At 45.3% G+C, this 24654-nt stretch overlaps 1 protein-coding gene and 1 long non-coding RNA gene across 2 annotated transcripts; one reads left to right on the top strand and one right to left on the bottom strand.

Moving 5' to 3' along the window:
- Positions 1-1369: 1369 nt before the first annotated feature.
- Positions 1370-23357, top strand: LOC101479748 (collagen alpha-1(XII) chain). Its single transcript, XM_004561053.5, has 13 exons — positions 1370-1509; positions 2117-2232; positions 3149-3298; positions 7728-7847; positions 12126-12290; positions 18053-18199; positions 19588-19755; positions 20208-20327; positions 20416-20580; positions 21025-21171; positions 22109-22254; positions 22698-22827; positions 22970-23357. Exons 2-13 carry the CDS (start codon positions 2154-2156, stop codon positions 22978-22980), a joined length of 1548 nt encoding a protein of 515 aa, XP_004561110.1. The 5' UTR covers positions 1370-1509; positions 2117-2153; the 3' UTR covers positions 22981-23357.
- Positions 16637-17178, bottom strand: LOC106674934 (uncharacterized). Its single transcript, XR_001341688.3, has 3 exons — positions 17039-17178; positions 16812-16961; positions 16637-16730 (listed from the first exon to the last, which is right to left on the bottom strand). It is a non-coding gene; the product is annotated as an uncharacterized LOC106674934 (long non-coding RNA).
- Positions 23358-24654: the final 1297 nt, after the last annotated feature.

Here is a 24654-nt window from a genome sequence, read left to right as displayed (position 1 = left end):
GCCCCATAGCATGATGTTTCCACCCCCATGCTTCACAGTAGGTATGGTGTTCTTGGGATGCAACTCAGTATTCTTCTTCCTCCAAACACGACGAGTTGAGTTTATACCAAAAAGTTCTACTTTGGTTTCATCTGACCACATGACATTCTCCCAATCCTCTGCTGTATCATCCATGTGCTCTCTGGCAAACTTCAGACGGGCCTGGACATGCACTGGCTTCAGCAGCGGAACACGTCTGGCACTGCGGGATTTGAGTCCCTGCCGTTGTAGTGTGTTACTGATGGTGACCTTTGTTACTTTGGTCCCAGCTCTCTGCAGGTCATTCACCAGGTCCCCCCGTGTGGTTCTGGGATCTTTGCTCACCGTTCTCATGATCATTTTGACCCCACGGGATGAGATCTTGCATGGAGCCCCAGATCGAGGGAGATTATCAGTGGTCTTGTATGTCTTCCATTTTCTGATGATTGCTCCCACAGTTGATTTTTTCACACCAAGCTGCTTGCCTATTGTAGATTCACTCTTCCCAGTCTGGTGCAGGTCTACAATACTTTTCCTGGTGTCCTTCGAAAGCTCTTTGGTCTTGGCCCTTTGGTCCAGTTTGGAGTCTGACTGTTTGAGGCTGTGGACAGGTGTCTTTTATACAGATGATGAGTTCAAACAGGTGCCATTCATACAGGTAACGAGTGGGGGACAGAAAAGCTTCTTACAGAAGACGTTACAGGTCTGTGAGAGCCAGAGATTTTCCTTGTTTGAGGTGACCAAATACTTATTTTCCACCCTAATTTACGAATAAATTCTTTACAAATCCTACCATGTGGATTCATGGATTTTTTTTTTCACATCCTGTCTCTCACAGTTGAAGTGTACCTCTGGTGCAAATTACTGACCTCTGTCATCATTTTAGGTGGGGGAACTTGCACAATCGGTGGCTGACTAAATACTTTTTTGCCCCACTGTAAGAGCAGTGAAATTTAGCACCTAATCACAAACTAAGACATGAGTTTTGGGTAATTTACTAACAGAACAGGCGCAGCTTGCTAATTGCAGGTGGAAAAATATATAAATATAGGTCAAGCGTGTGTACGTTAAATATGATATCTGGGATATCTCATTGTATTGTTATTTTTTTTGGACAAATTTTCCTCCACCATCAGTCCTTTCTCTGTTCCTGCCCACTTGTCAACCAATCAGCATTCGGCCGTGCTATCCATGTCCAAAAAGCTGCGGTTAGAACTCTGGAGACTGCACGGAAACAGGTTGGCACTGGCTTAAAGCAAATTTCTGTGGACAAACAGATACACAAACAGACACAATAGCGGTGCCATAAATGAAGCATCATGGCTGGATGTCGTAAGAGCTCACTGTGGCGGGGCCGGCAGAGCTGGGAGCAGCCCACCCCCTGTTAAGTAGCAGATTGTGTGGAGACTCTTCACACTTGGAAGAAGACTGCAGTCTACAGCGAAGACTTTTTGTTTAAGCAAACGACATTTGTGTCCGTCTCCTCTGAAGGTCAGCGCCTGAAGGTTTCTGTTTGGGTGCAATTTAAGGGGGATTGATTCACACGCCTTCATTTATCACCTGTTTAAAATCTGCGTGCTTTTTAAATTCTGAAATATTACTTTTTGTTGTTGTTGTCATTTTTTTATATGGATTATATCTCACCGTTGCTGTGCGTAATTGCGTACAGTGCCACGGCTTGATCCTCCATTACGCAAGACAGTGGGATGACTTTGTCCTCATGAGTGAATATTTCTCATCATGCAGAAATATTAAATGCATGTCTTTACTCTGAGAGGAAATAATCTGAGCCACAGAAATGACAGAAAAAGAATATATTGTAGAGACAGAAAAAAAGATTTTCTTAAATATTTTGTAGAATTTGGTGAATTTTAGTCTTTCATACAGAAGGTTGTCATGTGATCTTATTGCTGCTCATGAAATATTTATGTGAGTTATTTTTCTCTTCAAAGCTGAGTTGTTTTGTTGTTTTAAGCATAATGTAGATTTAAATGAAAATAAAGGTGCAATAATGAGCTCTGAGGTTCACGTTCAGGGAGGATTAACAGTTTTGTGAAGCCCCGAGGAAGCCTTACCGCCTCCTTGGTTCCTCTTGCAGCTTCCTTCATGCGCTGCTGAGACCAGTAGAGCTGAAGATGAAGAGCAGGCTCTCTCTGGCAACAGTTGTGGCCCTCGTGGCACTGCTGCTGTCCTCCTCTCAGGCCCAGGAGCAAGGTAAAGTCGCTCCTCCTCCCCCTCCTCTTCCTCTTTGATCCAACACATCTGACTTCCTCCACCTCCTCTCACCTCTGTCTGTCCTCTTCCTGCTGTGTGTAACTGCACTTTTTGTCTACATTAAAATAATAACTGAAGCAAACTACGTCTGTGAAGTGTTTTGCTTTAACTCATAGGCAAGAGTTTTGATGATCAGATAATCCATCAGAACTTAAATCTAGTTTGAATTTCCTGGGAGGAGCTTTTTATTTTTTAAAGACGTTTAATCCACTAAATATAGCTTACCGAGAGCAGTAATGCAGCTTGAATGTGTAGTTAAATGTGGCTTCATGTTTATTAAGATTTACAATGCAAATTTTTCCTATGAAAAAGTCTCATGCAATGCTTCCCATCAGACTCAAAGGACATGCTGATCCTTAGCAGAAGTTCCTGTTGTAATTGGAAGCAGATACAGTGACTGATTTCCCAACTCCAAGATCTTGGATCCACAGCAGGATTTAATTTAGTGTTTTTTTACAGGTCCATGTGGTCAGGCAGAGATGCTGTAAGGCATATTTAACATGCTGCAGAACAATTACTCTGAAATGCTGCTCTATAAAGAAAGTTGAGGGGGTTTAGGACTGATCAACAGTCATTCAGAATGGATTTGGAATATTTGTCATTTGTTTTTACCACTGTGAGACATCAGGTTCGTTATTATGCATCACATCCTACTGTGAGACAAATTATTTGTGTTATGTAATGTAATCTGCTTTCTGATAGTGAGTTTTTGTGATGTACTCCTCTCTCCTCCTGATGTAGTTCCTGTCTGTCTTTCTCAATTTTCCCTCACACAATAAGACTTAACAGACATTTGTCGTGAGTATCTGTTGTGTACCGATGTCACACACACACACACACCACTGTGCCTGTGCAGACACTCAGTGTAAGACCACAGCGAAGGCCGACATCGTGCTGCTGCTTGACGGCTCCTGGAGCATTGGGCGTATGAACTTCAAAACCATCCGCAGCTTCATCGCTCGCCTGGTCAGAGTGTTTGACATCGGCCCTGACAGAGTCCAGATCGGTAAAGCTTTCACTGCTGCTACTATTGTATACTGCATCATGTTATCATACAGTGGGGCAAAAAAGTATTTAGTCAGCCACCGATTGTGCAAGTTCCCCAACTTAAAATGATGACAGAGGTCAGTAATTTGCACCAGAGGTACACTTCAACTGTGAGAGACAGAATGTGAAAAAAAAATCCATGAATCCACATGGTAGGATTTGTAAAGAATTTATTCGTAAATCAGGGTGGAAAATAAGTATTTGGTCAATAACAAAAATACAACTCAATACTTTGTAACATAACCTTTGTTGGCAATAACAGAGGTCAAACGTTTACTATAGGTCTTTACCAGGTTTGCACACACAGTAGCTGGTATTTTGGCCCATTCCTCCATGCAGATCTTCTCGAGAGCAGTGATGTTTTGGGGCTGTCGCCGAGCAACACGGACTTTCAACTCCCGCCACAGATTTTCTATGGGGTTGAGGTCTGGAGACTGGCTAGGCCACTCCAGGACTTTCAAATGCTTCTTACGGAGCCACTCCTTTGTTGCCCGGGCGGTGTGTTTTGGATCATTGTCATGTTGGAAGACCCAGCCTCGTTTCATCTTCAAAGTTCTCACTGATGGAAGGAGGTTTTGGCTCAAAATCTCACGATACATGGCCCCATTCATTCTGTCCTTAACACGGATCAGTCGTCCTGTCCTCTTGGCAGAAAAACAGCCCCATAGCATGATGTTTCCACCCCCATGCTTCACAGTAGGTATGGTGTTCTTGGGATGCAACTCAGTATTCTTCGTCCTCCAAACACGACGAGTTGAGTTTATACCAAAAAGTTCTACTTTGGTTTCATCTGACCACATGACATTCTCCCAATCCTCTGCTGTATCATCCATGTGCTCTCTGGCAAACTTCAGACGGGCCTGGACATGCACTGGCTTCAGCAGCGGAACACGTCTGGCACTGCGGGATTTGATTCCCTGCCGTTGTAGTGTGTTACTGATGGTGACCTTTGTTACTTTGGTCCCAGCTCTCTGCAGGTCATTCACCAGGTCTCCCCGTGTGGTTCTGGGATCTTTGCTCACCGTTCTCATGATCATTTTGACCCCACGGGATGAGATCTTGCGTGGAGCCCCAGATCGAGGGAGATTATCAGTGGTCTTGTATGTCTTCCATTTTCTGATGATTGCTCCCACAGTTGATTTTTTCACACCAAGCTGCTTGCCTATTGTAGATTCACTCTTCCCAGTCTGGTGCAGGTCTACAATACTTTTCCTGGTGTCCTTCGAAAGCTCTTTGGTCTTGGCCCTTTGGTCCAGTTTGGAGTCTGACTGTTTGAGGCTGTGGACAGGTGTCTTTTATACAGATGATGAGTTCAAACAGGTGCCATTCATACAGGTAACGAGTGGGGGACAGAAAAGCTTCTTACAGAAGATGTTACAGGTCTGTGAGAGCCAGAGATTTTCCTTGTTTGAGGTGACCAAATACTTATTTTCCACCCTGATTTACGAATAAATTCTTTACAAATCCTACCATGTGAATTCATGGATTTTTTTTCCACATTCTGTCTCTCACAGTTGAAGTGTACCTCTGGTGCAAATTACTGACCTGTCACGGTCTGGCTAGGGCAGACCGTATGTTGCAGGGAAGGACTCAAGCGCAGACCGAAATGAGATATGAATAACAAAACAAGCCGTTTATTAAGGCAAGAAACGAGGGTACAAAATAATAGGGAATCGATGAAAACTAAACAATGGCCTAAACTGGGTGAACTAAAACAAAACATAGAAAACTCTAAACATAACAAACTGACAGGGATACCTGGAGCGGAGACATAGGAAACAACGGACGAGTACAACGGGTGAATACAACGGACGACCTGACAAAGAATGGCTGAGAGCACACAGACTAAATGGACACAGGAGGATAATGAGGGAAGTGGCATCACCTGGGGAACCCAGCTGACACATGAACATAATTACGTCACAGGGGGAGAGTAACTGAACATGATGAACACAGACACACCAGACCTCTTCACAATAAAACAGGAAACACAGTGAGATATAGACATGACAACCTGAACTGACAACATAAGCCACAGACATGAAAAACATGAAAAGCAGGGGAGACTTAACATAGTGGAAACACGAGGGGAAAATAACTAGAAACACCTAGGCATGATTATGATGAACTTAGGAAACCTGAAGGCTACATAAACTAAACACAAAACGCTGGGTCAGCAGACCCAGGATCATGACATGACCTCTGTCATCATTTTAAGTGGGGGAACTTGCACAATTGGTGGCTGACTAAATACTTTTTTGCCCCACTGTATGCAGAGCCTTTGTTCTGCCCCCTCTTAAAAAAAAGCTGTTGTAGCTCCTCCTCCCTTAAAATTTCTTCTGATCATTTATTAAAGAATAAGCCATGTCAGTTTATTTATATGACTCATTTAAGAACAGAAGATCAAAGGGCACCGATGCAACTTTTCCAGTTCCGATTGATACAGATACTTTGGTACTTTGGGTACTCTGCTGATACTGAGTACAAATCTGATATCAGGACTTTTAATCTTCCACATCAATACTTGAGCTTAAAAGGTTGATTTGTAGTATATTATCCAGCAAATACATCCATCCAAGTATTTAAAATTACTGAGTTGTTTTTTATTAGTAAGATAATAAATGACAGCACAGCAATACAAAATTAAAAACAAATATTCACTATATCCAACTAATTTATTAGCACTGATCTAATTTCAGCTCCAAGATTTCCTTTACTTATCACATTTTTGATTATTTTAATTCTCATCACTTTGTATACAGGGAGTGCAGAATTATTAGGCAAGTTGTATTTTTGAGGAATAATTTTATTATTGAACAACCACCATGTTCTCAATGAACCCAAAAAACTCATTAATATCAAAGCTGAATGTTTTTGGAAGTAGTTTTTAGTTTTAGCTATTTTAGGGGGATATCTGTGTGTGCAGGTGACTATTACTGTGCATAATTATTAGGCAACTTAACAAAAAACAAATATATACCCATTTCAATTATTTATTTTTACCAGTGACACCAATATAACATCTCCACATTCACAAATATACGTTTCTGACATTCAAAAACAAAACAAAAACAAATCAGCGACCAATATAGCCACCTTTCTTTGCAAGGACACTCAAAAGCCTGCCATCCATGGATTCTGTCAGTGTTTTGATCTGTTCACCATCAACATTGCGTGCAGCAGCAACCACAGCCTCCCAGACACTGTTCAGAGAGGTGTACTGTTTTCCCTCCTTGTAAATCTCACATTTGATGATGGACCACAGGTTCTCAATGGGGTTCAGATCAGATGAACAAGGAGGCCATGTCATTAGTTTTTCTTCTTTTATACCCTTTCTTGCCAGCCACGCTGTGGAGTACTTGGACGCGTGTGATGGAGCATTGTCCTGCATGAAAATCATGTTTTTCTTGAAGGATGCAGACTTCTTCCTGTACCACTGCTTGAAGAAGGTGTCTTCCAGAAACTGGCAGTAGGACTGGGAGTTGAGCTTGACTCCAACCTCAACCCGAAAAGGCCCCACAAGCTCATCTTTGATGATACCAGCCCAAACCAGTACTCCACCTCCACCTTGCTGGCGTCTGAGTCGGACTGGAGCTCTCTGCCCTTTACCAATCCAGCCACGGGCCCATCCATCTGGCCCATCAAGACTCACTCTCATTTCATCAGTCCATAAAACCTTAGAAAAACCAGTCTTGAGATATTTCTTGGCCCAGTCTTGACGTTTCAGCTTGTGTGTCTTGTTCAGTGGTGGTCGTCTTTCAGCCTTTCTTACCTTGGCCATGTCTCTGAGTATTGCACACCTTGTGCTTTTGGGCACTCCAGTGATGTTGCAGCTCTGAAATATGGCCAAACTGGTGGCAAGTGGCATCTTGGCAGCTGCACGCTTGACTTTTCTCAGTTCATGGGCAGTTATTTTGCGCCTTGGTTTTTCCACACGCTTCTTGCGACCCTGTTGACTATTTTGAATGAAACGCTTGATTGTTCGATGATCACGCTTCAGAAGCTTTGCAATTTTGAGACTGCTGCATCCCTCTGCAAGATATCTCACTATTTTTGACTTTTCTGAGCCTGTCAAGTCCTTCTTTTGACCCATTTTGCCAAAGGAAAGGACGTTGCCTAATAATTATGCACACCTGATATAGGGTGTTGATGTCATTAGACCACACCCCTTCTCATTACAGAGATGCACATCACCTAATATGCTTAATTGGTAGTAGGCTTTCGAGCCTATACAGCTTGGAGTAAGACAACATGCATGAAGAGGATGCTGTGGACAAAATACTCATTTGCCTAATAATTCTGCACTCCCTGTATTTTGTGAAGAAGCTGAAAGTCAGAGATGGGGTATCCTTGGTGTTTTGCTACATTGTTGGATGTATTTTCTGTAGGTCTGGTTCAGTACAGCGATGACCCAAGGACCGAATGGCACCTGAATGCCCACCCATCCAAAGCATCCCTACTGGAGGCCATCGCCAACCTGCCTTATAAAGGAGGAAGCACCATGACAGGTATTTTTTTAAATAGCACAACAGACCTGTCCTTCCTGCATTTAAACTGACCCGAATGCCAATGCCAGACCATCCTGAGTGTTCCCTGGGGCCTCGTCCTAGTTAGACGTGTCCAGCTAGTTGATGTCCAACTAGGACACTTACCACAATAGTGTATAGCAATAGTAATACAATTACCGATATAGGATATGCATGACAGATGCTAGACCAACCATCCTTCACTGACTTACAAACAATAACCCCAAGATACTTGAACGTCTACATGTAGGACAGCTACTCAGTTACAGCCTGATTGGGCACTCCAAGTTTTTATGACTGAGAACCTGAGTCTTAGACTTTGACTGGCCAATTCTCGTCCAGCTGATTCAAACTTGACTGCAAGACATCTTGGTGACAACTGGATGTCATTGTTTGATGAAGTCAATAGAACCACAACGTCTGCAAAAGGAGAGACCACCAAACCCAACACCCTTGTCTCCTTGGCTGTGCCTAGAAATTCTGTCGATAAAAATGTGAACAGAATTGTGACAAATGTAATCCTGATGGAGTCCAGCCCGCAGGAGTATGACTTATTATTGGCAATGCAAAAGAAGCTCTCACTATAGTCTCCAAAAGGCCTATGACAATGGGCTATACTTGGCAGCTGCCTGTGGATTCATGGAGTGATCTCTGACTCAGTGTATCCAGCCTCCTTGGGATAGGTGGAAGTTGAAGATCTCCAGTACAGGGGCTTCTGCTAGACACTTGCAGTGCACCCACACTATATGTCTGGGCATGATGATTTTTATAACTCACCATCAAAATTGATCAGTTCACAGCTCTCCTCCTGTCTTTACCTGAGTGTACAAGACATGCAGCTGCAGAGTTGAATCTCTTTTTCCCTAAGAAAAAAAAAGTGTAGTGACACCATATGGCAAGGGATACAACTCCTTTCCACCACCTCTCCAAGGAAGCTGGTTCCAGAAGTGGAGTGTTGAGGTGAGTCTGACTATATCTAGACAGGATCTTTCATCCTCATGCACAAGCTTAGGCTCTATCAACACTAGAGTGGTGATGTTCCATGTCCTTGTAGTCACTGGCAATTGGGGATTAGACCGCTAGAGCTTCTGCCGCTGGCTGCCAATCAATCCACAGTATTGCCTCCAAGTAGGGCCATGGAACCCTGTCCCAATCAGTGTAATGTGGTCTCTGGAGTTCCTGTTTATAGAGGCTTTCTAAATCCCCTCAATTTGATCCCTTACTTGGGATCTGTTTGTAGGGAGATCCTACCAGGAGTAAATTGCATGCCAAAAACAAAACAGCTCCTGGGACTATAAACCCCCATCACAGTAAGCTGACACCAAGAGAGAAACAAACAAACAAAAAACAAGTCTTTGTAATCTTCTCATATGACTGTACTGTCGTGGTTCCCGTGCCTTCTCGGCGTCACTCAAGGATCAAACACTCCATTGTTTGTTTTTGTTTTCCTCTGCTTTATCTCTCATCTGCCAAGGCAGAACTCATCAGAGGTTCTGGCCTTTGGCCAACACACCTGCAATCAACTCACCACATAACTGTAGCTGAACAGCACTGCCGCCTTACGTCTGGTGAGTGCTTGTGTTGCGGCTGTAAGGGCCACATTATCGCTGTTTGCCCCGCTAAGCCAAAAGGTCGCGCCCGCCAGTAAAGGAGGCTTAAGAAGCTTCTTTGTTAAGAAGCTGCTCCACAAGGTTGGCGGTAGGCTGAGGGCTGCCGTTTGAGCCTCCCCCTACAGTAGTGGAATCGGCCGCTGGGCCCACTCCGCTGTGACCACTGGCACGCCTCTGTCATTGCACGGAATGCCTCCAAAAAGACATGGGCATCGTCACCGTCCCCCATCCAGTGCATCGTTACTGACAGAGGAGATAGTTTTGGTGGCGCCAGCGACTCCAGGACCTGGTCTGCCAGTCTGAGTGTTCCTGCAGCTTAATCAGGTGTTCCCGCTGGGCCACCGCCCAGTCTTGGCACATCATTGCCATCTCCGCCAGCATCTGTGCCAACAACTGTGTCAACAACTGTGTCAACAACTGCACAGGCTGGGCGGGTGGTTCATTGTTTGGGTCAGACACCCCACTCCTGGGTTTCGGCATCACTTGTAGACGTACATGACATACACGGTGATTGTGCTCACTATTATTGCTTTTTATTGACAGTTGGGCACTCAAGGAAAACAGTCTGTTCCAGTCCAGCTCTCTCCTCTCTCCACTCGACTCTGCCTTCACTATATAGAGAAACGGAAAGAAATACCATCATCAGTCAATCGCCACCACCTGTGGCTCACCTGCCTCCCAGTACCGCCCCTTTGAGCTCACTGCACCGCTCCTCCCCTGCAGCTGAGCCAGGGACCACACCTCCACCACAAGATGATATCCTCATCTTTTCCAGATCGCTTGAAGAACACAAGAATCATGTAAGGCTCCAGTGTCGCCACCACCTGTGGCTCACCTGCCTCCCGGTACCGCCCCTTTGAGCTCACTGCACCACTCCTCCCTTGCAGCTGAGCCAGGGACCACACCTCCACCACAAGATGATATCCTCATCTTTTCCAGATCGCTTGAAGAACACAAGAATCATGTAAAGCAGGTGCTCCAGTGTCTCCCGGAGAACCGACTTTTTGTCAGAGGTGAAGAATGGGAATTCCACATTGACACGGTCAGTTTCTTGGCCTACATCATCCAGCAGGGGAACCTGAAACCAGACCCTGTTAAGGTACAGGATGTGTTGGATTGGCCAGAACACGAAACCGAAAGCAATTACAATGGTTCCTTGTTTTTTCTTTCACTTTCTACCATAGATTTATCTGTGATTTCAGCAAAAAAGCCATATCTTTAACCCGCCCAACCTCTCCCAAGAGCTTCTTTCAGTGGGACCAGTTGGCTCAGGCAGCTTTCAGCCAGCTCAAGCAGTGGTTTGCTTGGGCTTCAAACAGACCTGCGCCTCTGACACTGGAATTGGGGCTGTCCTCTCCCAGTAAGCTCCGCCCATGTGCTTTTCTTTCTCGTCAGTTATCACCTGCAGAGCGAAACTATGATGTGGGAGACCATGAGCTACTGGTGATCAAGCTCGCCCTGGAGGAGTGGGGGCACCATTCATTGTTTGGATGGATCTCAAGAACCTGACCGATCTACAAACTGCAAAACATCTCAGTCATCTCATCTTTCCTGGCAGTTTACTTCATCTGAAGAGTCCTGTGAAGCTTCACCCATCCTACCTCCATCCTGCACAGTGGGAGCCATCACCTGGGAGATTGGGTCTCCCTCTTTGTCATCGGCCTTCCACCCTCGGCAGATAATACAGTCATCCTCACCATTGTTGATCATTTTTCTAAAGCTGCCCTTTTTCTCACACTACCCAAGCTTCCTACGGCCCTGGAAACAGCCCCACTCCTGACTACCCATGTTTTCCACCTTCATGGGATACCAGAGGATATCGTCTCCGACCAAGGGCCGTAGTTCACTTCAAGAGTCTGGAAGGTGTTCTGTTTTGCTAAGAGCTCTAGGGTTAGTTGATCCTCTGGTTTCCACCTGCAGAGCAATGGGCAAACCGAACGCATGAGCCAGGAACAGGAAGCAGCCCTCCGTTGTGTGGCATCAACCAACCAGTCCGTATGGAGTCACTGTCTTCCCTGGATAGAGTACGCTTAATCTACTTAGCCACCGGATTGTCTCCCTTCGAGGTACCCTTGGACCACCACCATCTCCCCAGGTGCCGTCATGCCTGGCGAGCTACGTAGTCTGTGCTGCTGCGCACCAAGGTATGTAACAAGGACCTGCTGCTCACTACCTTGGCTCTCTGGCGACTATTTAAGATGGCAGGTCGGTGTTTCTCATCGCTGGATCGTTGCATGATTCTTGTCAGTGTTGCCCGGCTCTCTCATGCTAATCTCGTTCCTGATATATTTTCCTGGTTTGTGACTTCATTCTCTTTTTGTGCATAGATTTCCCTGGACGTGTCCCTGCCTGTTTTCCATTGGAGTTCTGACGTATGTATGTTGGTTATGACGAGTGTATCGAGTGGCGTGTGTGACTGAAGAGAACATTCTCGTGTGTGTGACTGAAGAGGATTGTTGTTGCCCTTCCCCGCCCTAGGATGTCTGGACCTCTTTTCCCCTGCACATTTTGTATATATCACTTGGTGTGACTTTTGTAAATAAACTGTTCAACTTTTTTCTTGATCCAACGCTTGAGTCTGTTGCTGCATTGTGACATGTACCTGTTCTGGCTGAACTCTTTGTAAAACTTCTTTGTTGCTATTTTGTAGGCTGGGCTCTAAGATACATCTGTAACAACAACTTAAATCCCAGTGTGGGCATGCGAGAAGACTCCCGCAAAATCGGTGTCCTGATCACTGACGGAAAGTCCCAAGATGAAGTTTACTTTAAGTCAAAGAACCTGAGAGACAGAGGCATCAAGCTCTATGCTATTGGTGAGTGATCTTGATTGTTTAAATGGGAAAACAAAAGTAACACTAGCTAAGCAGTGATGAGCTACAACTTGCACCACTTGAAACAAAATGCACTTACTCTTAGGTTCGTGCTAGCTAGCTCAGCCACCATACAAGGAAACGCTTCCACCACCTGCACAGATTGTGGGCCTGGCATAATGTGCTGGGTAGTTGGGTGCCACTCTAACATGATTGTATAATGTTTCTTGCCCAGCAAACACGCACGCACGCATGATGCACGCACACACACCTACACACACACCTACACATAAAAAAAAACACACACACACACACACACACGCGCGCACGCACATCCTGTTTTCGTATCCTAATGAGGACATCTAATTGACATAATGCTTTCCCTTGCCACTTACCCTAAACTTAACTATCAAAAATGAATGTTTGTGCCTAACCCTTAGCCCAAACCTAACCATAACCTAATTCTAACCCTGACAATAAAACAACCTTGGATGATGTGAGAGAGCGTGTGTGTGTGTGGTGGTGGGGAGGTGTTAGGGTCCGGATGGCTTGGGGATAGAAGCTCCTCTGGAGTCTCTCTGTCCTTGCCCGAATGATGCGGAACCTTCTACCGGATTGCAGAAGTTGGAACAGTTTGTTGCCAGGATGGTAAATGGTAAATGCATTTGTATAGCGCATTTGTAGTCCATAGGACCCCAAAGCGCTTTACACTACATTCAGTCATTCACCCATTCACACACACATTCACACACTGGCGATAGCAAGCTACATTGTAGCCACAGCTGCCCTGGGGCGCACTGACAGAGGCGAGGCTGCCGGACACAGGCGCCACCTGTGTAGGCAAACATGGGGTCAGTATCTTGCCCAAGGATATTTGGCATGCAGCCAGGATGCAGCCTGGGATCGAACCACCGACCTTCTGATTAGTGGCTGACCTGCTCTGCCACCTGAGCTACAGTCACCCCGTGGGTGGGGCAGGTCCTTCAGTATATGTGCTCCTCTAGTCCTGGTGTAGATGTCCTGAAGTGGGGGAGAGCAATCCTGCAGCAGCGTTCTCTGAGGAGATTTTTGGTCCTTAACACAGCTGTTCCCAAACTAGAATGTGGTGTTCTGTGTGAGGATGTTCTCCACAGCGCCTGTATAGAAAATCCTGAGGATCTCTGGAGAGACCCTGAACTTCCTCAGTTGTCATAGGTGGTACAGGCGCTGCCTAGCCTTTTTCAAGGTTCAAGGTTCAAGTTCAAGGTTCAAGGTTCTTTATTTGTCACATGCATAGTTATACAAGTATAACACACAGTGAAATGTAGCCTGACTCCTCGACATGTGGAAGGGGGGGGGGGGGGGGGTGTAGAGGAAGAACATATATATATATATATATATATATATATATATATACATATATATATATATATATACATATATATATATATATATATATATATATACATACATTGGGTGAATGTGCAGTAGTAGCAGCAAGCAGGTGAATTCTGTACATTAATATGAATAGACATCTGACTATTTTACAGGATAGACAATATAAACATATTTAAAATTAAAGGAATTGAAATGTACATTGTGCCTTGGTTTAGTGTCTAGAAGAGAGTCCTGTCTCAGTCAATTATAGATGATGTGAGAGGGCGGGTGTGTGTGTTTAGGGCACGGATGGCTTGGGGATAGAAGCTCCTCTTGAGTCTCTCTGTCCTTGCCCGGAAGATGCGGAACCTTCTACCAGATTGCAGAAGTTGGAACAGTTTGTTGCCAGGATGGGATGGGTCCTTCAGTATCTGCGCTGCTCTAGTCCGGCATCTCCTGGTGTAGGTGTCCTGAAGCGGGGGGAGAGCAACCCTGCAGCAGCGTTCTGCTGTATGGATCACTCTCTGGAGAGCTTTTTGGTCCTTCACACAGCTGTTCCCAAACCACGATGTCATGTTCTGTGTGAGGATGCTCTCCACAGCGCCTGTATAGAAAATCCTGAGGATCTTTGGAGAGACCCTGAACTTCCTCAGTTGTCGTAGGTGATACAGGCGCTGCCTAGCCTTTTTGGTCTGGACCTGAATGTGGGCAGCCCATGTCAGGTCTGAGGAGATGTGGACACCAAGATACTTGAAGGACTGCACCCTCTCCACTGGAGCTCCATTGATGATAATGGGCTTGTAGTCTCTGTGCTGACCCCTTCTGAAGTCCACCACCAGCTCCTTGGTCTTGCTGACGTTCAGCTGGAGGTGATTGTCCTGGCACCACGATGCCAGATTCTTCACTTCATCCATGGAGGCCGTCTCATCGTTGTTGGAGATGGCACCCAACACCACTGTGTCGTCAGCAATCTTCACAATGGTGTTGGAGCCATGGGTGGCCACACAGTCTGAAGTGTAGAGGGAGTAGAGCAGTGGTGAGAGGACACATCCCTAAGGTGCTCCTGTGTTGATGGTGATGCTGTTGGAGAAGCACCTGCCCACCCTCACCACCTGAGATCTGCCAGTGAGGAAGTCCAACACCCATGCACACAGACGGCTGTTAAGTCCCAGATCCCTCAGCTTTGTGAACAGTCTGCAGGGCACTATTGTGTTAAACGCTGAACTGTAATCAACAAACAGCATTCGCACATAGTTACCCTGTTTCTTGTCCACATGGCTGAGAGTGGTGTGTAGGACGTGGGTGATGGCATCCTCTGTGGATCTGTTGGATCTGTAGGCGAACTGCAGCGGATCTTTGGTGTCTGGGATGGAGGAGGAGATGATGTTCTTCAACAGCCTCTCAAACACCTTCATTACTACCGAGGTCAGTGCAACTGGCCGGTAATCGTTCAGGGATGAGGGTTTGCTGTTCTTGGGCACAGGGATGATGGTGGATCTTTTGAAGCATGTGGGGACCACAGACTTCGCCAGGGACTCGTTGAAGATGTAAGTGAACACACCTGCTAGCTGGTTAGCACAGCAGCGCAGCAGACGGCTGGTGATGCCGTCTAGCCCCGCCGCTTTCCTTGTGTTCACTCTCCTCAGTGCCGCTCGGACGTCATGCTCCGCGATGCTGGTCACCGGTCTCTCGCTGATGACGTCACTGTCCTCGGTAGTCAGGCGGTAGATAGCATTAGCCGCCTGGCTAACCTCAAAACGGGCGTAGAACTGATTCAGCTCGTTGGTGAATGCAGAGTCGGCGTTGATCGGCGCAGTGTCCCTGGCTTTGTAGTCCGTAATGGTGCGTAGTCCGTGCCACATACTCCGTGTGTCGCCCTGGTGGAAGTGGGACTCCACACGTTCCCGGTACCGGCGTTTGGCATCTCTCACCGCGCGCCGCACGCCGTATGAGGCCGCTTTGTAGGCGCTCATATCGCCAGTGGCGAGACCCGCGTTGTAGGAGGCGGTCCTGGCGTTTACTGCAGTGCGGATCGATCTGTCCATCCACGGTTTCTGGTTTGGGAATGTGGTGACTCTCGCAGTGGGGATAATCTCCTCCGCTAGCATATTGACGAAGCATACTGCTACTTCCGTAAACTCGTTGATGTCGACTGCGCATGCTCTGAACATGTCCCAGTCGACGTCGTTGAGTGCGTCCTGTAGCGTAGCTTCTGATTGGGCAGTCCACCGTTTTACCTCCCTCGTGGTCACGTCTTCCCTCCGTATGCTTTGTTTATACTGGGGGATGAGGAAGATGGCGTTGTGGTCAGACTTCCCAAAAGCCGGGTGTGAGACAGCTTTGTAGCCCTGCTTGTATGGCGTGTAGCAGTGATCCAAAATTCGATCCCCTCTCGTTGGACACGAGACATGCTGGTAAAAGTTTGGCAAGACTTGTCTGAGGTTCGCTTTGTTAAAGTCTCCTGCTACAATGAGGGCTGCGCCCGGGTCCTTGTTTTGAAGCGAGCTCAGCACATCATGTAATTCGGACAAAGCCATACCTGTGTCCGCTTGGGGTGGGATGTAGACCGCCGTGGCGATGACCGAGGTGAACTCACGGGGCAGATAGAAAGGGCGGACAATTGGTCTGGACATGAATGTGGGCAGACCATGTCAGGTCTGAGGAGATGTGGACACCGAGATACTTGAAGGACTGCACCCTCTCCACTGGAGCTCCATTGATGATAATGGGCTTGTAGTCTCTGTGCTGACTCCTGATATAAATAAAGTTCACTTTGACTTCAGCACAGCAGCAAAAACCTGTCAACATGTCAGATGTCATCTGAGAAGATGTGACGTCAAGTAAGAGAATGGGGGAAAAGGGTAAACAGGTATAAATGTTAAGTGAAGAATGTCAAGAACCGAAGTTCAACACACAAGCTGGACCCAGGAGCAGAACACACACACAGCGGTACGAGAGAAAAAATAAACTTTATTATAACTGAGAGTGTCCCAGGAGAGTAGAAGGGAGAAAACGCACGGAACCAGAGAAACCGAGGGACCGGGAGAAGAATCGCGCAGGAAACGCCGAGAGCGGGACCGTGGGAGGCTGAAACAGAAAAAGAAAAAAGGATTATTGGGGTGCGGGTAAACCGGCAGCATACGAGGGGAGGTAGTGTACGCGTCTTACGATGATAGCGGGGCCAAGGGAACCGGAGGGAGGGGTGAGGGTCCGTGGGGAGAAGCTCCAGAAAGGGCGAGGCGGCTGGGGTTGATCGTGATCCAAATTCTGGACAGGCAGGTGGACAGGCTGGTGACTCAAAACACGCCGAGCAGTGATCTGGGTATACAAGGCAGAGTTAGTACTAGTTCACACGGATAGGATTGCCTAAGGACTTTCCTGTAGGTGTGCGTTACCGCTGAAGGACGATTACGGACTGGCGTGGAGCAGCAGGCTGGGCAGGATTAAATGGTCCACCTGGTGATCGCCTGGGATGGGATGCAGGTGTGGAGTCAGCGGCCACGCCCACGGGAGTGGGCATCCCATCAGCACCTCAGACGCCGGGCTGCGGACCATGACAAAGAAGAGATACCGTGTTCTTCCCTTTGTCTTCTGTGAGATGAACAGTTCATAAGATGGTACCTAAGATGTTCACTGTTGAAAATTCCAGCAGAAGACGTTCCTCGCATTCCTGCAGACACTGATTCTCCAAGGTGAAAGCTGGATCACGTCTATGCACACAAAATCCAGACATTAATGTAATTTTCACTACTGAAACTACATTTCCCGTTCAACATGTTAATCAAACGTATGTTTTGATCATATCTTTGATCAAGAATAAAGATGGTTTACTGTTAGAAAATATGGAAAAGCCCTGTTATACCGTGCATCATTTTAAGCATAAAAGGCTGGATGATAAGACTTTTTACCCTCTCAGATGTGATAGGAAAGCCGGGGCAACTTCAATCTCTCCCTCAATCCCAGCTTTCTCAGCACCCAGCTGTCTAAGCTAAGGGTAGTTTTAAAACAGCTAAATTAGCACCTGCAGAGGAATGGTTTATTCCAGAGTTTCAGTCAGGTTTCAGAGCTCATCACAGATGTCTGTGCTCGTCCTGCTAGACCTCAGTGCAGTGTTTGATACTGTTGACCATAATAATGTATTATAGTGATTAGAGGATGCTGTAAGTATTACAAGTACTGTGCTGCAGTAGTTTGAATTATATATATCTAATGGGCTAGAAAGAGAGAGCATCTTTCTCCTATATTGGCTTCTCTTTAATGGCTCCCTCTTAAATCCAGATTTTTATTTTTATTAAGTGTACCTATTTAATGATGGTTTATTGATTTATTTAGCAGACACTGATATGCTATTTTTGTTTTGAAATCTCTATTTTGAAGTGAAATTCTCAACCTAATCATTTGTCCCTCAGGTATAGGAAGTTATGATGAGTACGAGCTGAAGTCCATTGCCTCTGATCCGGACGAGAGTCACATGTACCTAGTTAGCAACTTCCAGTTCCTACTGGACATCGTTGACAATGTCACAATCAACTTGTGCAACAGCATAAAGGCCTCAGGTTGGTAATGAGTAACTGGAGCATTAGACCAGCATCACAGTTAGCTTTAGATACATTGTTCAACACTTTACAAAGCTGAAAAGACTTCCCAATTTTAGTTTTTCTGACAAGAGGCTATAGCTAGTTATTTGAATCTGTTGTATAACTCTTTTAGGAAGTGTAGAGTGGCACATTTTTTAGTGATTTAATAAAGGCTATTGCCCTTTAATTGTTCAACATTGCAATCATGACTTTACTTTCATGGCTTGTACTATTATTTAGAGTTAGAAATAGCCATGTAGGGCACACCTTTCACCATCTTACAATGCTGTGATTACAGCTATTCCCCAACTCTCTGTAAATGGTACTCATGGCCACTGATCATTGGTTATTGATCAATGGTCTTTGACCAGTGGCTGTTGATCAATGGTCATGACAATTTGAATATTAATGATCAAGAAACTGGCCTCACAGCCCATTGTTCTTTAGTTGTGCTATTTTCAGTCATTGTGCATTGGAATGAGAATTTGCACCCCCAAATCTGGGGCCATGTTCTAAGCTGGAGAAGGGTGGAGTGGAGGACTTCAAGTATCTCTATCTTGCTCACAAGGGAGAACAAAGTGGAGTGAAAGATTTACACGTGGATTGGTGTGGTGTGGACACTGCTCTGATCTTTTGTGGTGAAGTGAGAAGTGAGCATAAAAGTGAAATTTTTAATTTACCAGCTGATTTACGTCCCTATCCTAACCTATGGTCATGAGGTTTGGGTAGTGACCAAAAGAATGAAAATGGTCGGGAATGAGAATTCCCAAACGCTGTTGTAGAGAGAGAAAATAAGAGCGGATAGAATGACCAGCTCACCTCAATATGAAATAAATTTTACTTCACTTTATTAGTATCTATTTAAAATTTCAAATATTGTACTAAACTTGTATTTTTGAACAGTGGTTCTTTTTTATATGATCTGCTTTGCACCTTTTCTTGATCTCATTTGGATTTCCATTGACGTCAAGGAAAACTGATTAGGAAAACCAGATAGGAGGCTGCTTTTTAGACTACTGTGTTTATTACTGCAGTCCCTTAAAAGAGCTAAAACGTCTCCTAACTTGTTTTGAACAGCTGAGCAGCCTTTTCCTGGAGCAGGAACATGTAAATAATTTTGGGAGCAGGTGGCGCCATAGATCACAGTGTGGGAGAGGCTACTTCCTACTGAGAACACAGGGCCAGTTATCTGACGAGAAAAGAATCGACAGTCTTTTCTGTGCCTTTGTCTTCTTTCCTCCTTATGTATTTCATCTCACTCTTTCTCACTTTTCTCTCACATACAAACAGTTAAAATGGGACTCAATAGGTGAGGTGGGTATTTGTTGTGTACCAGGTGTCTCACTAACCTCCCCTCCTCCCAACAGCACCACCTCTCTCTGGAGATGCTCAGTGTAACACCACAGCGAAAGCCGACATCGTACTGCTGGTTGACGGATCCTGGAGTGTTGGACGCGTAAACTTCAAAACAGTCTGCAACTTCATTGCTCGTGTGGTCAGTGTGTTTGACATTGGCCCAGAAAGTGTCCAGATCGGTAAAGGTTGATTTGATTCATTTAAAAAGTGGGGCAAACGAGAAGAAGTTTCAGAATCACTACTTTAAGTCAGCTTTCCTCTGATTGGCTGTTCTTTACAGGCAGATGATTTAAACAGCAGGTGGGTGGGGCTTCTGTGCCTGAGATGACTGGATATCTGGTTTCTTTTACGTTATGCTGAACATGTACCAAACATTTCGAGTAGTCTGAAGCCTGGCTTTACAAGGATTACTTGTATGTACACTAATCTCATTATTCAAAACTTTGTTTACATTGAACATCCACCGTTGGAACAGTGTATAGATGGCAGAAAATAAGGAAAAGCAGAATAGGTTGCTTTGTTTGTCCCTCTTTATTTGTAGTTGTTATCATTTTGTCTATTTTGTGAAAAAGCTGAGGATCAGAGTTTGTGTATCTTTGGTGTTCTACATTATTGGATGTGTTTTCTGCAGGTCTGACTCAGTACAGTGGTGATCCAAGGACTGAATGGCACCTCAACGCCCACCCCACCAAAGCATCCCTGCTGCATGCCATTGCCAACCTGCCACATAAAGGAGGAAACACCATGACAGGTGACTTTTTAACAGCATTGCTAGGCTCCCCCCACCGCAATGTTTCCAACTGAAGTCTTGGTAAAACATCTTTGCTGCTGTGTTGTAGGCTTGGCTCTAAACTACATGCTTGAAAACAACTTCAAACCTAATGTGGGGATGCGTGGAGACTCCCGCAAAATTGGCATCCTGATCACTGATGGAAGGTCCCAGGACGAAGTCATCCGAGTCTCACAGAAACTCAGAGACAGTGGCATTGAGCTCTATGCTGTTGGTTAGTGAGCTTGGTTGTTTACATAGGGAAAAAATGCAAGGAAAGCAGCAATGAGCTACAGACTGTGATTTAAAAAAGAAAGAAAGAAAAAACACCAGCAACAATACTCATGCTTTGATATTTAAATGATGGTTCAGTTGGTACTAAGGGCCCCACTACCATTTCCACCACTACCATTAGCCTGAAGTGTTCTTACAAGGCAAAATGGGTCCACGCTTTTATGTTGTTTATGCAAATTCTAATCTCAGCATTTAAATGTTGCAGTAGAAAGAGAGATCTCAGGAGTTTCCAGTCTTGCACTGACCAATTTTAACGTCAGTTTCCTGTTCTTCGCTAACAGGAGTGAAGCTTGACTGATTCATTTGGAAGACACTGATATTATTTTTGTTCTTAGTCTCTGTTTAAATGTGTAATTCTCAATATGATCGTGCATTTTTCTGGTAGGTATAGCTCATATTGATGAGAATGAGCTGAAGTCCATCGCCTCTGATCCAGATGAGAGTCACGTATACTCCGTCACTGACTTTGAGTTCCTGCCGGACATCGTTAATGACCTCACAATCAACTTGTACAACAGCTTAAAGGGCTCAGGTTGGAGACACTGGATAATTATAAGACCAGCATCTCAATAACTTTTATGAAATCTTGCACTGGTCAAGATTTCAAAAGGTCGGAAATTAGTTGGAGCCCAATTCCTTGTATGTGTACATATACTATGAAACTGATCAAGCTGATTCTTAAAAGAGTAACCAAACTGCATTGTTTATTAATGTTGTGTAGAAAACCTTTAATATAGCTTGAATAACTTAATCTCCTGAAATTTTGAAGTGATTTAATAAGTGTACATTTAGTAAAAATATATATCTATATCATTGTATCATTGTCACATCACCCACTGGCTTGTGAATTTTAAACCCTCAACTTTAGCTTAACGATTATCGCTCTGTTGGTTTTTGAGTCAGAGGTTTCCATATTTAGACAAGACGGTGGAGCAAAGCACTGATAAATCTACTAATTAATACTAACTAATAGACTAATACAGTTACTGTGCAAAAGTCTTGAGCCAACTCTTATACCTTTAGATTTCCTTCTGGGGAACCTGACTCTTATAATTTGTTAAAGTGGTTTTTAGCAATAGCTTTCCATGCGTTCTTCAGGACTTTCCAAGTTTTTCTTCATACATTGGCTGCTTTTCTCCGGCTGTCCAGTCCGATTCATCAGAGGCTTTAAAAAAAACTGTATTTTCAAAAGAAATGGAAAATTCTTACAATTATTTCATGGTTCAGGCTTTAAAGATTAAGCACTCATTGGCACAGCAGCGTTTACCCTGTTTCAGCAATGAAACTGACGACACATGACACACAGGAAATAGAAATTACTTTGTTTTTGTTATTCACAAATCAATTCTGCACTGAAAACAGAAGATTATCCTCTTAGCTTAGCTGAATGATAAAAGGATATGTGATATGTTGCATCGTTTGATGTCAACATGATGGATTCCATTCTCTGTGCTCTGTCTCTTATTCAGACGATGAGCCACTGGGGGCACCAACCAACCTGGTGACCTCAGAGGTGAAACAGAGCTCCTTCCGCACCACCTGGACTCCACCTGACGGCACCGTGGACCAGTTTCGCGTCACTTACTCGATAGCACCCGGAGGACCCCCCAAGGAGGTGAGATGAGCTCTCCCCTTTATGTTATTTTGTAACCAGAGACCAGAGGCTTTTAGCTCCCACCATCAGAATACATGTAATTCATACTGATGGCAAAACTCTCATTTCATTTATTTGTGACAACCCAAATATAAAAATATACACCCATCAGAGCATAAACAGTGTATAAAAATGCTGCATAAGACTCATTGAGTCTAGAGTTTTACATTTCAGAAACTTATGAACAGAACCTGGCCCAGAAAGTGGCCAATGCCACACAATAAGAAACAGAAAATTAATGCAGAACTGAAAACCGTGTTGAAGACCCAGAACTGTGACACTCACAAAATCCCAAAAGTGAGTCCAACTGTTGGTTTGAAGTATTCTTTGGTTTTGATCAAATCCACCTGTCATTTACTCGTTCACTGGTCAACAGAATAAGAACCATTGCTTTATCGTTTCAGCTGCAAGTCGAGGGATCAGTGACCACTGTAGTGCTGGAAAATCTAAACCCTCTGACTGAGTACGTCCTCAATGTTTATGCTGTGGTGGGCGAGCGGAGCAGCGAGCCTCTCAGGGGCACCGAGACCACCCGTGAGTGTTTCCTCTTCTACAAAAATTAAAGAACAAAAAAAATTCATCATTTTATTTAGTGCATGGACACTATGTTTGATGTTCAGGTTACCATGTGCACGACAAACTAGTTCTATCTTCGTCTTTGAACTCTTCCTTTCAGGAGATGGATAGGTGTCATTTGAGCGGTGGGGGCATCATTCAGAAGAAAGTTTAACTCCTCTTCTTCAGTTGTTTCCACTCCCCCAAAACCAGTCAGCCACTTGAAAATACTCCATCTGTGTCGGTCTGCGTGTTCATATCTTTATTTCAGTGTTTTTAGGATCATTATGATCAGTGCTAACTGCTTCACCACCATGGTTAACACTTCTGTCTCACAGCAATAAGATTCCTGATTCCAGCTCCTGGTTTCATCCTTTGTGGAGTTTGCATGGTGCGAGCACTCAGACTCAAATTGTTTATAAATGTGACTACATTACAGTTACTTCATGTACTCTCTTTATGTTGATCCGAGGATCAATAAAAACAACATGGCTCCCATGATCAACAAACCAGTTTGTGGCTCTTTGTGTGTAGAATGGCTGACTGTTGGTGGATAAAGGTAAAATGTGTGAGTCCACAAAACTGAGCTGCTGTTTCCAACTAAATTAGTGTGTGAGTACAATCCGCACAATAGCGTTGATAGGTGTGGTTAGTTTTTCAGGTGTGTTTAAAAAGCGCAGTCAATTCATTTCAGTGTGATGAGCCTAATCTGACAAGTGCAATGCACGATCTCCGTGACATCTTATGTATTGTCGAAGTGTAGCTGAAACTGTGTAGTTCCACCTTTAAAAACAGTCATGTTGGAGATCACAGTGAAAACCATGTTCGCTGTCCATGGTCTTGAAATATAACAGTTTAATTTGAGTATATCCATCCATCCATCCATCCTCATCCGCTTTGTCCGGGGCCGGGTCGCGGGGGCAGCAGCCTAAGCAAAGAGGCCCAGACCTCCCTCTCCCCAGCCACCTCCTCCAGCTTATCTGGGGGAATACCAAGGCGTTCCCAGGCCAGCCGAGAGATATAATCTCTCCAGCGTGTCCTGGGTCTGCCCCGGGGCCTCCTCCCGGTGGGACATGCCTGGAACACCTCACCCAGGAGGCGCCCAGGGGGCATCCTTGTCAGATGCCCGAACCACCTCAGCTGGCTCCTTTCGATGTGGAGCAGCAGCTGCTCTACTCTGAGCCCCTTCCGGATGGCCGAACTTCTCACCCTATCTCTAAGGGAGAGGCCAGCCACCCTTCGGAGGAAGCTCATTTCTGCCGCTTGTATCCGCGATCTCGTTCTTTCGGTCACTACCCACAGCTCGTGGCCATAGGTGAGGGTAGGGACGTAGATCGACCGGTAAATTGAGAGCTTCGCTTTTACACTCAGCTCCCTCTTCACCACGACGGACCGGTGCAGCGTCCGCCTTACTGCAGCTGCAGCCCCAATCCGTCTGTCGATCTCCGGCTCCCTTCTCCCATCACTCGCGAACAAGACCCCGAGATACTTGAACTCCTCCACTTGGGGCAGGAACTCATCCCCGACCCGGAGTGGGCACTCCACCCTTTTCCGGCTGAGAACCATGGCCTCAGATTTGGAGGTGCTGATCCTCATTCCCGCTGCTTCACACTCGGCTGCGAACCGTTCCAGTGCGAGCTGGAGGCCCTCACCCGATGAAGCCAACAGAACCACATCATCTGCAAAAATCAGAGATGAGATTCTGAGGCCACCAAAGTGAAAGCCCTCCGCCACTTGGCTGCGCCTAGAAATCCTGTCCATAAAAATTATGAACAGAACCGGAGACAAAGGGCAGCCCTGGCGGAG

Source organism: Maylandia zebra, linkage group LG15, assembly GCF_041146795.1.
Source record: "Maylandia zebra isolate NMK-2024a linkage group LG15, Mzebra_GT3a, whole genome shotgun sequence".
Classification (NCBI taxonomy): Eukaryota; Metazoa; Chordata; class Actinopteri; order Cichliformes; family Cichlidae; genus Maylandia; species Maylandia zebra.
Note: the sequence above shows the minus strand (reverse complement) of the source record. Positions and strands in the feature narration are given on the sequence as shown.

Bases quoted from the DNA above. Each gene is read 5' to 3' on its own strand.
- LOC101479748 (XM_004561053.5), top strand. From the start codon at position 2,154: ATGAAGAGCAGGCTCTCTCTGGCAACAGTTGTGGCCCTCGTGGCACTG. The intron at 3,299-7,727 runs GTAAAGCTTTCA...TATTTTCTGTAG, and splicing joins CCCTGACAGAGTCCAGATCG to GTCTGGTTCAGTACAGCGAT. The intron at 7,848-12,125 runs GTATTTTTTTAA...GCTATTTTGTAG, and splicing joins AGGAGGAAGCACCATGACAG to GCTGGGCTCTAAGATACATC.